Consider the following 16,470-nt stretch of genomic DNA (forward strand, 5'->3'; position numbering starts at 1 on the left):
CAAAAAGAAAACCTGTGGAGACGCCATTGCACCAACTCGAGAAACTAATGTGTTTAATCCGAGACTCAAGTTTCTAATAGAATAATAAAAAATATCAATAAATTATATCTTTGTAGATGTAGATCGTCCAAGTCGAAGCGCCAGTCAACATCAACACCGAATGTCTGCCACTGGACTCTACAAACCTGGGCGATCTACAAACATGTAACGATACTCCCAAGCTCAAACCAATCACTAGTAATAACAGTGGCGGCGGAAGATGTTTTGCATTACGGGGCTGAATGACAAAAAATGTCAAGGCAGGGGCATGCATTTTGACCTTTGTAGTTGTAGTTGTTGAGAACTCACACATAATATAATTTTTTTCTTTTTTCTTTTCGTTCCCAGACTAGTGAAAAAGCTATTTATCGTAGACTGCGATTTTCTTCCTGTCATTAACTTGCAGTACTTCAAGTAAATAAAAGTCTAAAGGAGAAGCAATCTTTCAAAATGGCTGTCAGTATTTAAGAGTCCATCTATGTCGATGATTTTCCCTTGTCAAACATAAACATATATTACGGGGAGGGAAAATATTGATGAATGTAGCTCTTTGATGGGGGCTCGAAAAATTGCACAAAAAAAACAAACTCTGCAGTATTTATATTTGAATTAGCAATCGTGAAAAAAATGAGCACTTCTATCTCTTATTTTGTCATTCAAAATACAATAAAATTCTATCTAAAAATAAAAACGACAATCTAAGAATCTCATTTGTTCACAGAGCGAAATTTTCATTACAGGACTTAAAGGCAATGGCTACCCTAATGTTTGTTTGGTCCTTCAGAAATATTTACTTAAGAAATCTGCCAATTACAAAAATATAAATTTATGTTACAATTTAAAACTACAAAGAGGTCTCTTGAACAAGATGCTTCTCTTCAGTGCAATCCTTAGCATCAACATCACAGAAATCTTCTTCAACGAGAACAGAAGATCGTCGGTGTAAAGTATCCGTCAACGCTTTATTGTGAGTTTCGGGAAGATAAAGGACTAACACACAACTTATGACTGACAGGACTCCGAGTATACCAAAAGGAACATAAACTGCTGTGTAAGATCCCTATGAAAACATAAAGTTTTATTTATTTTATTCGTATTGTTATTTTAGGAATGATGAAGAGTAGCGATATCATAACTGTTTTAAGGTCTTTCATGGGGAGATATCATAACTGTTTTAAGATCTTTCATGGGGAGATGTCATAACTGTTTTAAGATCTTTCATGGGGAGATGAAATAACTGTTTCAAGGTCTTTCATGGGGAGATATCATAACTGTTTTAAGATCTTTCATGGGGAGATGTCATAACTGTTTTAAGATCTTTCATGGGGAGATATCATAACTGTTTTAAGGTCTTTCATGGGGAGATGTCATAACTGTTTTAAGATCTTTCATGGGAAGATGTCATAACTGTTTTAAGATCTTTCATGGGGAGATGTCATAACTGTTTTAAGGTCTTTCATGGGGAGATATCATAACTGTTTTAAGATCTTTCATGGGGAGATGTCATAACTGTTTTAAGGTCTTTCATGGGGAGATTTCATAACTGTTTTAAGGTCTTTCATGGGGAGATGTCATAACTGTTTTAAGGTCTTTCATGGGGAGACCGGGGCAACACTATACTTATGAAAGAGCTACAGATTCTTCACAATAAGGCTGCGCGAATAGTTTTAGATCTTCCCCCTACTGCTTCCGCGAGCGATGCACTTTCAAAGCTCCATTGGAAACCTCTAGAAAGGCGGAGAGCCGAGCATCGTGCTATTTTCATGTTTAAGGTAGTTAATAACCTTTTTATGCACACTTTTCACTGCTGTTTTAACAGTAACTATCATAACTATAATACACGATCAAAGAAAAATATCCGCAAATCATTCGCACACAGAAGATGGGGGCACTGGATAACAATAAATTTTGCAGCGGACGTTTGGAATGCCTTACCCCTTTCCCTAAGAGATGTGCCCACCTTAAGCCAATTTAAGCGTGGTATCAAGAAAGCACTCTTTTAATTAATTTCGTTTTTAGCATGTTAATTTTCAAATGATGTAGTTTTATCTTCATATTTTTCGATTTGTGTTCTTTTTCCTTTTCTTTTTAAATAGTTATATTATATTTAGTTACTTTTAGAGGACCCCTCTGTAAACCACTTTTTAGTGATGTTGGCATCCTCAATGAAGATTAGCTACTACTATAACTTTCACATTTCTTTTATTGATATGTTTTACTATCTATCGACAAAAACAACAAACACAAATAACCGCGTCAGAATTGCTTGTCAACAGTAAAGTATGTGTTTTCATTTTGAACAGTTTTAGAGCAAATGTTTGATTTGAAACGATGAAAAACATTGAAACAACATCATTTTCACGATGACTTTAAACGCATATTAATCGCAGATGATTGCTAATTCACCTCAATCCATTAGATAACTGATCAATCCTTAAACAACAAGTCAGTAGCGGATACAGGGTTGAACAAATAAATTATAAACGCTGAATTTAAATTTAAAATACCTTTACAAGAAAGCTGGTAATGGATTTTCACACAATAAAATCTCACAAAAGAATGGGCATATGTAATATATTTTACCCGAGGCAGGATTCGTTCCAGAAGCTAGCACAAGAACTTAATTTTTTTTAAAAAGTGGTAAATACTCACAATTAAAAATATTTGTGATGCCAGCATACCACCCATTCTTGTACATGCGGAACAAAATCCCACAGCAGCATTTCTACAATATAAATAAGCAATAAAATTTTGTTCAAAAAACGGAGTAATTGTGCTGTTGAAAAGTCACTTTTTCAACATATATTACACCAATACTTTTCGTCACACATCCAACATAATTGATGATAAAATTAGCGGGGGTAATCTAAGGGTGGAGGTTCTTCCGGGGAGTGAATATGGGGGTGGGTTTAATCTAGGGGTAAGGGTTCTTCCGAGGGGCATTGTGGGGTGGGGTTATTCTGGGGGCAGAGTATTGGAGTATTTGCACGCCCATAAAATTTCTAGCATCGCTCGGAAATATTTGAAAATATCGAACCTACTGTAGGTTATGATTACAACACTATTTTTATGCTAGAAAGTTGTACATTAAAGCCTGGTTTCCACAATCGGTTTAACGCGACAAACGCGACAGCGATTAACTTTAATCGCAATAATCCCATATGAGAACGTGGTAGTAATCGCAATAAACGGCGACTGACAATCGCGACAAACGCGATTAAATATCAAAAATTTTGATATTTATTCACGTTAATCGCCAAAATGACGTCATCTTGAATGAAAATTTAGGAATTCAAGATGGCGAATCAAAAAACGTTGTTTTCTTTTCTTCGATGCCTTTCTACGGCGTCTCCGTCGCCTCCATAAAACATAAGCTACTGCAATTACTACCAGATCGTGTTTTTTTACTGACGCCATTTCACAAAATAATCGCCATCCGACATAATGTAAACAACACGTCTAATAGCGCAACCATTGCAAATAAAAGCCAATAGTGGAAAGCAGGTTTAAAACTGAGAAACAGTTCAAGTTAACTATGACTAACACAAACAACAACCCTGGATCATTAACATCTCATTGTTTGTACAATGATGTACCCGTCCTGTCAGATGAGCTGCCTTTGGATATAATCTGCCCAACGATTAAAAATCAACAAAAAAGAAAGTTCACAATTTACCTTATAGCTGTAGGATAAAGTTCGGCTGTGAATATCGACAAAGCATTCAAACTTGCAATGGCTGACGATTTTCCAACAAGAGACGTGACAGTTCCCAGCAATTTAACAACTAGTTTATCTGCAACGAGTTCAATCGTCTCTATGTTTTATTAATCTAATATATGCAATGTCTTAAACGGATCAAGAGTCGTGGAAACTACACATTTTTTGGATCGATTGTCTCCTTTATACATACCAGACTGAACAGCAGTTGTCGCTACTGAAACAAAATTTGCAATTCCACATACAGCAAAAAGTAACACGATAGGTCTGCGACAGCCAAACCTTCAAAAGAAATGAAGAAAATATTAGATATATAAAAACATTACTGCAAAACGAAACGATGCAAAACAAACACAGTCAGTTTAAGTGTTAATTTTTAATAATACGTGGCAATGTTTACCTTGGTAAGGCCCAAAACGACGCAGATATAACTAGCGTATCCATGACAATACCAACGCCGAAATTGAGATATTTATCACCAAAAAGAAACGAAATGTTAAAAGATAAACCATAATATGCTGCAGAAACAGTGAACCTATGAAAAATAAAACCCACGACAGATGAATATCTTTGGAAAAGAAAGCAATATATTTTTTCTCTCTCGCAGATCGAGTTCATGAAGACAATCATCTCCACAAGATATTGTTGGATTCATTATCTTGTGGATACAATGATCTTCTCGACAGATTCATTGAAATGTGAAAATATCATTAGGTTTACAATAATTTATGAACTTTTAATGATCAAAATAACAACTATGTAATAGACAGCAGTATTTCCTAGCTTTGTAAACGTTCTCTGTTTGAAATCAGACAACGATTTACTAAAAACTACTGACTTATGAGTTTACAATGGTAACAGTGCAGTTGGCACAATACATAGAGAGAAATTAGTTGCACAAAACCCGGGTCCATTGCACGAAGCTTAGGGCCTCTTGCACGAAGCTTGGGTTCTCTTGCACGAAGCTTAGGTCTCTTGCACGAAGCTTAGGGTCTCTTTCACGAAACCTAGGCTCTATTGCACGAAGCGTGGGGTCTGTTGCACGAAGCGAGGGGTCTATTGCACGAAGCGTGGGGTCTGTTGCACGAAACCTTGGCTCTATTGCACGAAGCATGGCGTCTATGGTACGAAACCTTTTTGCCGTAAAGAGATTCTTTAAATAGTCAAACTCAAAAGGTTACCATTCAATCAATGGCAAAATTTAAAATTTATGTAAACGAGCCCTAAGATGATGAAAAATCTCGCGCTTTGCAAAATTGCCAATGAAACGTTTTAAAAAAAGTAACGTGAAAAATGAAACGTTTTAATGTTAAATTTTCGGCGAAAAAAATGTTGCTTATATACAAAAAACGATGAACAAACAAAGCAGTAGTGACAAACACTTCAGATAAAAGTTGAAAAAAGGACAACTAACCATCCAAGTAACAATAAAAAACTTCGCTTTCTTAATTCTGTTGACTTGAAGAGATCCACAATGTTTCCCTTTCGTGCCAAGTCGTTCATTCTTCGATCTTTCAACATCTTTATTTCCTGTAGTACGTCAGCAGATTGTGGAAGATTATTAAAACTTTTGATGCGTTGGATAGCTCTCTCCACTTTATCAAACTTTTCATGAAGTATTAACCAGCGAATAGACTCAGGCACAAACCTTAAATAAACGCATTCAGACAGAGACCATATGCAAGTTTTTGTCATAAAAATACTTAAGTAAGATACATAGATAGTTATTGTTTCAATAAAATCATTTGCCAGCTATAAAGCTGAATAGCTTGACATGAAGATAGAACTGTAAGGGGAAGAGTTAACACTAAATGCCCCACACATGTTGTCACTGGGGAAGGGGGGCCAGTAAAAAGTGAAGGGGAGCCATGAATTTTGAATTTTGCCAGAGGGTGTCAGTCCCCCTCTGGCTACATCACTGGGCTAACACTAAATTTCTACTAACCCCACCAATTTTCCTTGATATGAATTGTGTTATCACCCACAATGAATTTCTCATGCACATAAAGTTTCAAGTGGAAGCTTACCATAATAAACAAAGTTGAATGAAAGGGAAAAATGATAATGTAAGCTGTATATATTTCCAATCACGTATGAAAAATGCTATCACTCCAAGAATACCTCCACCAGCCATACTAAAAATCCCAAAAGCTACACCCACTAGCCCACGATACTTTGTCGTGCACATCTCCATGCCAAGAACGAAAGATACCATGACTAAAGCCTAAAGAATCAGATGAATGAAACACAATAAATGAAAGAGAACATACATAAAGTTTATCTAACAGTTGCAGATGTAATTAAAATGCCAGCTCACACACAGTTCCTTTATCCAAGTGGTTAAAGTAGACTATTAAGGTTTTGGCACAATTACTAAAACCCTTCAACTCAAACTCCCAACAATAATCATGTGAAGGTAAAATTGGAGTTGTGGTAAAAGTCAGCGTTGGAGGTAGTATAAGTACATGGCACGGTATATGTAATCATTGCTGAATGCTGTTTATAAAGGATGTTGTGAAACCATAACATGAAAAGGAAAATAAACAAGCTCTTCACCTGCAACTGAATCCCTAGGAAAAACCTTAGCACAGCATAAGCGTAAAAATATCTGATGAAAACAACTGCAAAGCTCAACACTCCAGATAAAACCTGAGCTATTGCAAGACAACGTTTTCGTCCATACTTGTCAGCAAGACCACCATAAAGCAAGGCACCAACAAGAACACCACCAAAATAGAGGGTTGTTGAAAGTTCACTTTTATATGCATCACCACATACAAGATTAAACTGTAATAAAACAACACAGCTATGACTCACTTGTGAACTTAAAAATACTTTACCATCACCAGCAATATGATCATTTAAAGATAATGTACCACCATTCATGCTTTAATTTGACCAGACCACCCCCCCTTGCTATAGATGTTGCAATTATTTAAAACAGGTAGGGTTATCTAAGCGCATCAGGGCAAATTTGGCAATAAAAATCACAAAATCTTGTCACACTGATTCTCAAGATAACTAGAATTTTAGGAAGCAAGCACTGATCTTATAATAACTCTGGACATGAGCATCACACAGACAAATTTTCGCTCACTGAGATTGTCAGTGAAATTCGCCTATAGTCCCTCTAAACAACATTTTTGTTTTCAAAAATTACATGAACAACACATTTACTTATCTACTCAATCTCCCCACTACATATATACTTAGTTACCTCAGAAATTATAGTATTTTCTCCGTGTTTTAAACGATAAATCCATCCGTTACTACAGGGTACCGTCACTGAGACATTATTTTTTAAATACTTAATTGAGCATTCATCTTTTTCATGATTGAACTGTGTCACATTACTTTCATTATAATTCGCACGACAATAAAACTCGGTCTTTGCGGTGTAAAATACCGCACTGAGATGATTGGATATCACACAAAAAACGTTCGTGACTAAAATAGCGTAAGAAATCACTTGAAATTTTCCCGGATTACCAAGCTTTTCCAATAATGAATTAATTCCATCTTGATCACCAACTGACATAATGAATGAAGGCCAAAGTAGGCAAACACTCACACAGAATATAAATAATTGAATAATTCAACAATTCATTAAATTCAAAAATAGCAATTGCTAAAAATAGTATTTCAGTTTCCAAGTTTTAAAATTTACAGGTACTACTATTTGTTAATAAATGGAATTTGTGTTTCTTCGACGCTTGTCTGTAGCGATGTATAACTTATAACTGCACAGTGGCTTTGACATTGTTTTTCTGTCAAATATACGTTAAATATTAACTGGGCTAGATGTTTCTTACGCAAAGATGTGCTGGCTTCTTTTTCTTTTCTACAGTTTGTAAGAAAAACGTTGGTAATTTACAACGCTCAGAAACACTTCTTCGTAAACAAATGTTAAAAAAATGAGATTGGCAATTTGGCATAGTGGAAAAAGTTTGGTGTATGTTTAGAACATCACAGATATGGGATCTTCAGTATTACACTTTTGTAAAGCCTAGCTTTAAGGTATAGCTCGTCAGAGTGGTGTCGCCATCCCGATAAGCGAAGGGGATTTTATTCATGTTTTTCCGCATTAAGTGCTTTTGAATCAAATGCTTCTTAGGGATTAAAACATGAATATATGAGTATTTCCCACCTATTGCTCACTTATAGAGCTGACGACGCCACCGGCTCTTCAAAATAAAATGCTTACTTAATTACCAGTAGTAGATCTAGGGTTCTCTTGACTCAACAGAGTTCCCTTACACCAAACTTAGAGATATAATTAAAAGTATTTCTACTTCTAGTTGAAGATGTGTTCTCCAATATAATCACAGAATATACGCGCTTCGCTACAGTCATGCGCAGTATGTATGGGTAAGTGTTCTTCATATGATGTACCTTTAGCTTGTGATTTGTATCATCAACTGATACAACAATTCTTTTTGAATTTCATTCAGGTACGGGCTAAATATGAATGAAAATACATGGATAACACGAAAATATACAGTGTGTATGTAAAAAAGGCGACTTGTGGAAGTTACGTAAGCTATACGACAGTCATTGGTACATTACTGCGCATGTTTTGCTAAGAAAAGCTGTACCAAGAAACAGGAAAACTTTTGTGCTAGCAACAAAGATATGTAATAGTACATGCACATAGTTGAAAAAACTTTACCAATAAATTTAGTAGCTAAAGTGATAGGAATTGAGATTATCGAAATAGGTTAATTTCCAAACGTCTGTGACATATTTAGAGGTCTATTACACGAACCCTGATAGCCGGGATTCATCGAAGCGTTAAATGATTTCGGTGAATGGAAACGATTTAATATTTATCGTGGGATAAATCTTCTTGAGTAATTTCACAATATTCTGATTTCATAAGTACACAAAACGTTTAAAATGAAAACAATTAACTTGGCCCAGTTTGAGAATTAAAAATCCTCGAAATCATATTACGTCTCACTGAATCCCTGTAAGCCGAGGTCATGTTGACGGCGCCTTAGGGGCTGTTCACATGAGCCCGCGATAGCCGAGATTCAGTGAGGCGTGAAATGATTTCGAAGGATTGGAAGGGACCAAAACTTTGAGGTTAAAAGTTACAACTGTTTGTTGAGCGCCACAAGTCATTCCTGTTGTAATTCTCAAATTAGACCAACTTGGTTGTTTTAGTTTTAAATGTTTTGCTTCGTTATCAAACCAGAATATTAAGAAATTGCTCGAGAAAATTTATTTGATGTTAAGTATCGAATCGTTCCCATTTGCCAAAATCATTTAAAGCTTCGCTGAATCCCGGCTACGCGGGCTCATGCAATCAGCACCACAGACTTAGTCATAGACATTGTATAATATTATTCTGAAACAACTCACTGAAATTGTTAATATTACCATAATTTCTAATTAGCAGCAATTTTAAAAAACACTTGAGAAAAACGACGATTTTTTTGAGAGCAAGTCAGTAGTCCTGTAGGCAGTGGAAAACACAGGAACTTTGGAAAAACTCCAAGTGAATTGCAATCTTTAAGGAAGGCGACATCAAGTTCAGCCTTGCGTTTCTTTTCTCAAAAAAATCGTCGTTTTTCTCAAGTGTTTTTTAAAATTGCTGCTAATTAGAAATTATGGTAATATTATCTACGACTTAGCACAAAATTATCATGGAAAGGTTTCCTTGTCGGATTTTCGAAATTATGAAAAGCTTACAACTAAGAAACGCAAGGCTGAACTTGATGTCGCCTTCCTTAAAGATTGCAATTCACTTGGAGTTTTTCCAAAGTTCCTGTGTTTTCCACTGCCTACAGGACTACTGACTTGCTCTCAAAAAAATCGTCGTTTTTCTCAAGTGTTTTTTGAAATTGTTAAGCTGTGACATAATTATTCAATTTAAGGCCTTACTTTCATCATTTTCATCTTACCCTAAGTCTTTCTCCAATTCTTGTAAAGCATTGCAATCTTTTTCTTGACAAGACATCTAACAAAAACAAAGTTATTTTCCATATCGTAAGTGATCCAATAAAAAAACATATCTCTATTAAACGCCCAGACGTGAGTCGTGACGTCACTGCCATGCATACGTACGACCTCGGTGATCTGATTGGCTGAAGCTTGCTATGCACATCCCCTAATAGGACAGCGTGGAGGGGCCAAAATCTCCCACCGGAACGTTTACATGCAACGCTCCAGTGCTCAACAGGCCAGGGGAGGCATGGAACGAAAACGGGATTTTTTTATTTTAATTTTTATGCTGAAGTTTTTCTCATAAAATACGTAAAATTTTAATATTCAAGGATACTGCAATGTTTCAAAAAGCTTCTGCCTTTATTTGACTTATATTAAAGCCAATCTTAAACATGTTTTATACGCGTAGATTGGTTTGAATGTTTCATGAATTCACTCTTTTATGTATCGTGAGCGAACCATCTTTGGCATCGTTGCAAACAAGGATTATCTGCTTCCCTTGTCTCGCTTAATGTCCAAATAAATAATTGAGTACAGAAGTTTAAAGTTTTTTAATTCATCAAAATAGTTAATATCGAGTTTGAAGTTAACATCGTTAAAAATTCGCAGAGTTTCAACATCGAATTTATCAAATTCGAGATATATTTACCACTCCTTCAGAAATATTTACCTAAGAAATCGGCCAATTACAACTTTAAAAGCCACGCTGGCTGGACCGAAAGTCCCAAGATCCTATCGTCCCACCTATCTAATCCCTATAAATCCATCTACATATTCGCTAATCCTTCCATAAATTTATGTTACAATTTAAAACTACAAAGATGTTTCTTGAACAAGATGCTTCTCTTCAGTGCAATCCTTAGTATCAACATCACAGAAATCTTCTTCAACGAGAACAGAAGATCGTCGGTGTAAAGTATCTGTCAACGCCTCATTGTGAGTTTCGGGAAGATAAAGGACTAACACACAACTTATGATAGACAGGACTCCGAGTATACCAAATGGAACATAAACTGCTGTGTAAGATCCCTATGAAAACATAAAGTTTTATTTATTTTATTTGTATTGTTATTTTAGGAATGATGAAGAGTAGCGATATCATAACTGTTTTAAGGTCTTTCATGGGGAGATGTCATAACTGTTTTAAGGTCTTTCATGGGGAGATGTCATAACTGTTTTAAGGTCTTTCATGGGGAGATGTCATAACTGTTTTAAGATCTTTCATGGGGAGATGTCATAACTGTTTTAAGGTCTTTCATGGGGAGATGTCATAACTGTTTTAAGGTCTTTCATGGGGAGATGTCATAACTGTTTTAAGGTCTTTCATGGGGAGATGTCATAACTGTTTTAAGGTCTTTCATGGGGAGATGTCATAACTGTTTTAAGGTCTTTCATGGGGAGATGTCATAACTGTTTTAAAGTCTTTCATGGGGAGATGTCATAACTGTCTTAAGGTCTTTCATGGGGAGATATCATAACTGTTTTAAGATCTTTCATGGTGAGATGTCATAACTGTTTTAAGATCTTTCATGGGGAGATGTCATAACTGTTTTAAGATCTTTCATGGGGAGATGTCATAACTATTTTAAGATCTTTCATGGGGAGATGTCATAACTGTTTTAAGATCTTTCATGGGGAGATGTCATAACTGTTTTAAGGTCTTTCGGGAGATGTCATAACTGTTTTAAGATCTTTCATGGGGAGATATCACAACTGTTTTAAGGTCTTTTATAATTCTTTTATTGATATGTTTTACTATCTATCGACAAAAACAACAAACACAAATAACCGCGTCAGAATTGCTTGTCAACAGTAAAGTATGTGTTTTCATTTTGAACAGTTTTAGAGCAAGTATCTGATTTGAAACGATGAAAACATTGACACAACATCATTTTCACGATGACTTTAAACGCATATTAATCGCAGATGATTGCTAATTCACCTCAATCCATTAGATAACTGATCCATCCTTAAACAACAATTCAGTAGCGGATACAGGGTTGAACAAATAAATTATAAACGCTGAATTTAAATTTAAAATACCTTTACAAGAAAGCTGGTAATGGATTTTCACACAATAAAATCTCACAAAAGAATGGGCATATGTAATATATTTTACCCGAGGCAGGATTCGTTCCAGAAGCTAGCACAAGAACTTAATTTTTTTAAAAAGCGATAAATACTCACAATTAAAAATATTTGTGATGCCAGCATACTACCCATTCTTGTACATGCGCAACAAAATCCCACAGCAGCATTTCTGCAATAAAAATAAGCAATAAAATTTTGTTCAAAAAACGGAGTAATTGAGCTGTTGAAAAGTCACTTTTTCAACATATATTACACCAATACTTTTCGTCACACATCCAACATAATTGATGATAAAATTAGCGGGGGTAATCTAAGGGTGGAGGTTCTTCTGGGGGGAGTGAATATGGGGGTGGGTTTAATCTAGGGGTAAGGGTTCTTCCGAGAGGGCATTGAGGGGGTGGGGTTATTCTGGGGGCGGGGTACTAGAGGATTAGCACGCCCATAAAATTTTCTAGCATCGCCCGGAAATATTTGAAAATATCGTGCCTACGGTAGGTTATGATTACAACACCATTTTTATGCTAGAAAGTTGTACATTAAAGCCTGGTTTCCACAATCGGTTTAACGCGACAAACGCGACAGCGATTAACTTTAATCGCGATAATCCCATATGAGAACGTGGTAATAATCGCAATAAACGGCGACTGACAATCGCCGATTTTTGATATATTCGCGTTTATCGCCAAAATGACGTCATCTTGAATGAAAATTTAGGAATTCAAGATGGCGAATCCAAAAACGTTGTTTTCTTTTCTTCGATGCCTTTCTACGGCATCTCCGTCGCCTCCATAAAACATAAGCTACTGCAATTACTACCAGATCGTGTTTTTTTACTGACGCCATTTCACAAAATAATCGCTATCCAACATAATGTAAACAACACGTCTAATAGCGCAACCATTGCGAATAAAAGCCAATAGTGGAAAGCAGGTTTAAAACTGAGAAACAGTTCAAGTTAACTATGACTAACACAAACAACAACCCTGGATCATTAACATCTCATTGTTTGTACAATGATGTACCCCCCTGTCAGATGAGCTGCCTTTGGATATAATCTGCCCAACGATTAAAAATCAACAAAAAAGAAAGTTCACAATTTACCTTATAGCTGTAGGATAAAGTTCGGCTGTGAATATCGCCAAAGCATTCAAACTTGCAATGGCTGACGATTTTCCAACAAGAGACGTGACAGTTCCCAGCAATTTAACAACTAGTTTATCTGCAACGAGTTCAATCGTCTCTATGTTTTATTAATCTAATATATGCAATGTCTTAAACGGATCAAGAGTCGTGGAAACTACACACTTTTTGGATCGATTGTCTCCTTTATACATACCAGACTGAACAGCAGTTGTCGCTACTGAAACAAAATTTGCTATTCCACATACAGCAAAAAGTAACACGATAGGTCTGCGACAGCCAAACCTTCAAAAGAAACGAAGAAATATTAGATATATAAAGACATTACTGCAAAACAAAACGATGCAAAACAAACACAGTCAGTTTAAGTGTTAATTTTTAACAATACGTGGCAATGTTTACCTTGGTAAGGCCCAAAACAACGCAGATATAACTAATGTATCCATGACAATACCAACGCCGAAATTGAGATATTTATCACCAAATAGAAACGAAATGTTAAAAGATAAACCATAATATGCTGCAGAAACAGTGAACCTATGAAAAATAAAACCCACGACAGATGAATATCTTTGGAAAAGAAAGCAATAAATTTTTTCTTTCTCGCAGATCGAGTTCATGAAGACAATTATCTCCACAAGATATTGTTGGATTCATTATCTTGTGGATACAATGATTTTCTCGACAGATTCATTGAAATGTGAAAATATCATTTAGTTTATACTAATTTATGAACTTTTAATGATCAAAATAACAACTATGTAGTAGACAGCGTATTTCCTAGCTTTGTAAACGTTCTCTGTTTGAAATCAGACAACGATTAACTAAAAACTACTGACTTATGAGTTTACAATGGTAACAGTGGAGTTGGCACAATACATAGAGAGAAATTAGTTGCATAAAACCCGGTTCCATTGCACGAAGCTTGGGGCCTCTTGCACGAAGCTTAGGGTCTCTTGAACGAAAACTGGGCTCTATTGCACGAAGCGTGGGGTCTGTTGCACGAAACCTTGGCTCTATTGCACGAAGCATGGCGTCTATGGTACGAAACCTTTTTGCCGTAAAAAGATTCTTGAAATAGTCAAACTCAAAAGGTTACCATTCAATCAATGGCAAAATTTAAAATTTATGTAAACGAGCCCTAAGATGATGAAAAATCTCGCGCTTTGCAAAATTGCCATTGAAACGTTTTAATAAAGTAACGTGAAAAATGAAACGTTTTAATGTTAAATTATCGGCGAAAAAAATTTGTCTCGCAAAAAAATGTTGCTTATATACAAAAACGATGAACAAACAACGCACTAGTGACAAACACTTCAGATAAAAGTTAAAAAAATGACAACTAACCATCCAAGTAACAATAAAAAACTTCGCTTTCTTAATTCTGTTGACTTGAAGAGATCCACAATGTTTCCCTTTCGTGCCAAGTCGTTCATTCTTCGATCTTTCAACATCTTTATTTCCTGTAGTACGTCAGCAGATTGTGGAAGATTATTAAAACTTTTGATGCGTTGGATAGCCCTCTCCACTTTATCAAACTTTTCATGAAGTATTAACCAACGAATAGACTCAGGTACAAACCTTAAATAAAAGCATTCAGACAGAGACCATATGCAAGTTTTTGTGATAAAAATACTTAAGTAAGATACATAGATAGTTATTGTTTCAATAAAATCATTTGCCAGCTATAAAGCTGAATAGATTTAAAAAGAAAATAGAACTGTAAGGGGAAGAGTTAACACTAAATGCCCAACACATGTTGTCATTGGGGAAGGGGCCCAGTAAAAAGTAAAGGGGAGCCATGAATTTTGAATTTTGCCAGAGGGTGTCAGTCCCCCTCTGGCTACATCACTGGGCTAACACTAGATTTCTACTAACCCCACCAATTTTCCTTGATATGAATTCTGTTATTACCCACAATGAATTTCTCATGCACATAAAGTTTCAAGTGGAGGCTTACCATAATAAACAAAGTTGAATGAAATGGAAAAATGATAATGTAAGCTGTATATATTTCCAATCACGTATGAAAAATGCTATCACTCCAAGGATACCCCCACCAGCCATACTAAAAATCCCAAAAGCTACACCCACTAGCCCACGATACTTTGTCGTACACATCTCCATGCCAAGAACGAAAGATACCATGTCTAAAGCCTAAAGAATCAGATGAATGAAACACAATAAATGAAAGAGAACATACATAAAGTTTATCTAACAGTTGCAGATGTAATTAGAATGCCAGCTCACTCACATTTCCTTTATCGAAGTGGTTAAAGTACACTGTTAAGGTTTTGGCACAATTACTGAAAACCCTTCAACTCAAACACCCAACAATAATCATGTGAAGGTAAAATTGGAGTTGTGGTAAAAGTCAGCATTGGAGGTAGTATAAGTATATAGCACGGTATATGTAATCATTGCTATATGCTATTTATAAAGGATGTTGTAAAAGCATAACATGAAAAGGAAAATAAACAAGCTCTTCACCTGCAACTGAATCCCTAGGAAAAACCTTAGCACAGCATAAGCGTAAAAATATCTGAAGAAAACGACTGCAAAGCTCAACACTCCAGATAAAACCTGAGCTATTGCAAGACAACGTTTTCGTCCATACTTGTCAGCAAGACCGCCATAAAGCAAGGCACCAACCAGAACACCACCAAAATAGAGGGTTGTTGAAAGTTCACTTTTATATGCATCACCACATACAAGATTAAACTGTAATAAAACAACACAGCTATGACTCACTTGTGAACTTAAAAATACTTTACCATCACCAGCAATATGATCATTGAAAGATAATGTACCACCATTCATGCTTTAATTTGACCAGACCACCCCCCCTAGCTATAGATGTTGCAATTATTTAAAACAGGTAGGGTTATCTAAGCGCATCAGGGCAAATTTGGCAATAAAAATCACAAAATCTTGTCACACTGATTCTCAAGATAACTAGAATTTTAGGAAGCAAGCACTGATCTTATAATAACTCTGGACATGAGCATCACACAGACAAATTTGCGCTCACTGAGATTGTCAGTGAAATTCGCCTATAGTCCCTCTAAACAACATTTTTGTTTTCAAAAATTACATGAACAACACATTTACTTATCTACTCAATCTCCCCACTACATATATACTTAGTTACCTCAGAAATTATAGTATTTTCTCCGTGTTTTAAACGATAAATCCATCCGTTACTACAGGGTACCGTCACTGAGACATTATTTTTTATATACTTGATTGAGCATTCATCTTTTTCATGATTGAACTGTGTCACTTTACTTTCATTATAATTCGCACGACAATAAAACTCGGTCTTTGCGGTGTAAAATACCGCACTAAGATGATTGGAGATCACACAAAAAACGTTCGTGACTAAAATAGCGTAAGAAATCACTTGAAATTTTCCCGGATTACCAAGCTTATCCAAGAATGAATTAATTCTATCTTGATCACCAACTGACATAATGAATGAAGGCCAATGTAGGCAAACTCACACACAGAATATAAATAACTGAATAATTCAA

General features: G+C 35.7%; 2 protein-coding genes across 4 annotated transcripts; both read right to left on the minus strand.

The window, feature by feature from the left end:
• Nucleotides 1-622: 622 nt before the first annotated feature.
• On the minus strand, nt 623-9,727 carry LOC124447615 (solute carrier family 22 member 6-A-like). 2 transcript variants are annotated; one of them, XM_046998576.1, is made up of 11 exons: nt 9,664-9,727; nt 8,150-8,215; nt 6,975-7,598; nt 6,314-6,544; nt 5,785-5,981; nt 5,172-5,405; nt 4,158-4,292; nt 3,951-4,039; nt 3,716-3,833; nt 2,692-2,764; nt 623-1,099 (listed from the first exon to the last, which is right to left on the minus strand). In XM_046998576.1, exons 3-11 carry the CDS (start codon nt 7,293-7,295, stop codon nt 884-886), a joined length of 1,614 nt encoding a protein of 537 aa, XP_046854532.1. In that variant the 5' UTR covers nt 7,296-7,598; nt 8,150-8,215; nt 9,664-9,727; the 3' UTR covers nt 623-883. The 2 variants fall into 2 exon arrangements, with proteins under 2 accessions (XP_046854532.1, XP_046854533.1); XM_046998577.1 differs by lacking the exon at nt 2,692-2,764.
• Nucleotides 623-16,412, minus strand: LOC124447616 (solute carrier family 22 member 6-A-like). Of its 2 annotated transcripts, XM_046998579.1 has the most exons (10): nt 16,089-16,412; nt 15,428-15,658; nt 14,898-15,094; nt 14,285-14,518; nt 13,340-13,474; nt 13,134-13,222; nt 12,899-13,016; nt 11,894-11,966; nt 10,506-10,735; nt 623-869 (listed from the first exon to the last, which is right to left on the minus strand). In XM_046998579.1, exons 1-9 carry the CDS (start codon nt 16,407-16,409, stop codon nt 10,520-10,522), a joined length of 1,614 nt encoding a protein of 537 aa, XP_046854535.1. In that variant the 5' UTR covers nt 16,410-16,412; the 3' UTR covers nt 623-869; nt 10,506-10,519. The 2 variants fall into 2 exon arrangements, with proteins under 2 accessions (XP_046854535.1, XP_046854534.1); XM_046998578.1 differs by lacking the exon at nt 623-869 and having other exon boundaries at nt 10,239-10,735.
• Between the last annotated feature and the right edge of the window lie 58 nt (nt 16,413-16,470).

This window comes from Xenia sp. Carnegie-2017, unplaced genomic scaffold (assembly GCF_021976095.1).
Source record: "Xenia sp. Carnegie-2017 unplaced genomic scaffold, XeniaSp_v1 HiC_scaffold_23, whole genome shotgun sequence".
In the NCBI taxonomy this organism is placed as follows: domain Eukaryota; kingdom Metazoa; phylum Cnidaria; class Anthozoa; order Malacalcyonacea; family Xeniidae; genus Xenia; species Xenia sp. Carnegie-2017.

Bases quoted from the DNA above. Each gene is read 5' to 3' on its own strand.
- LOC124447615 (XM_046998576.1), bottom strand. From the start codon at position 7,295: ATGTCAGTTGGTGATCAAGATGGAATTAATTCATTATTGGAAAAGCTT. The intron at 4,293-5,171 runs GTTAGTTGTCCT...TATTTTTCATAG, and splicing joins TTTTTATTGTTACTTGGATG to GTTCACTGTTTCTGCAGCAT. The intron at 3,834-3,950 runs GTATGTATAAAG...AACTCGTTGCAG, and splicing joins GACAACTGCTGTTCAGTCTG to ATAAACTAGTTGTTAAATTG.
- LOC124447616 (XM_046998579.1), bottom strand. From the start codon at position 16,409: ATGTCAGTTGGTGATCAAGATAGAATTAATTCATTCTTGGATAAGCTT. The intron at 15,095-15,427 runs GTGAAGAGCTTG...CTGATTCTTTAG, and splicing joins TCCTAGGGATTCAGTTGCAG to GCTTTAGACATGGTATCTTT. The intron at 14,519-14,897 runs GTAAGCCTCCAC...CTTTTATTTAAG, and splicing joins ATTCAACTTTGTTTATTATG to GTTTGTACCTGAGTCTATTC.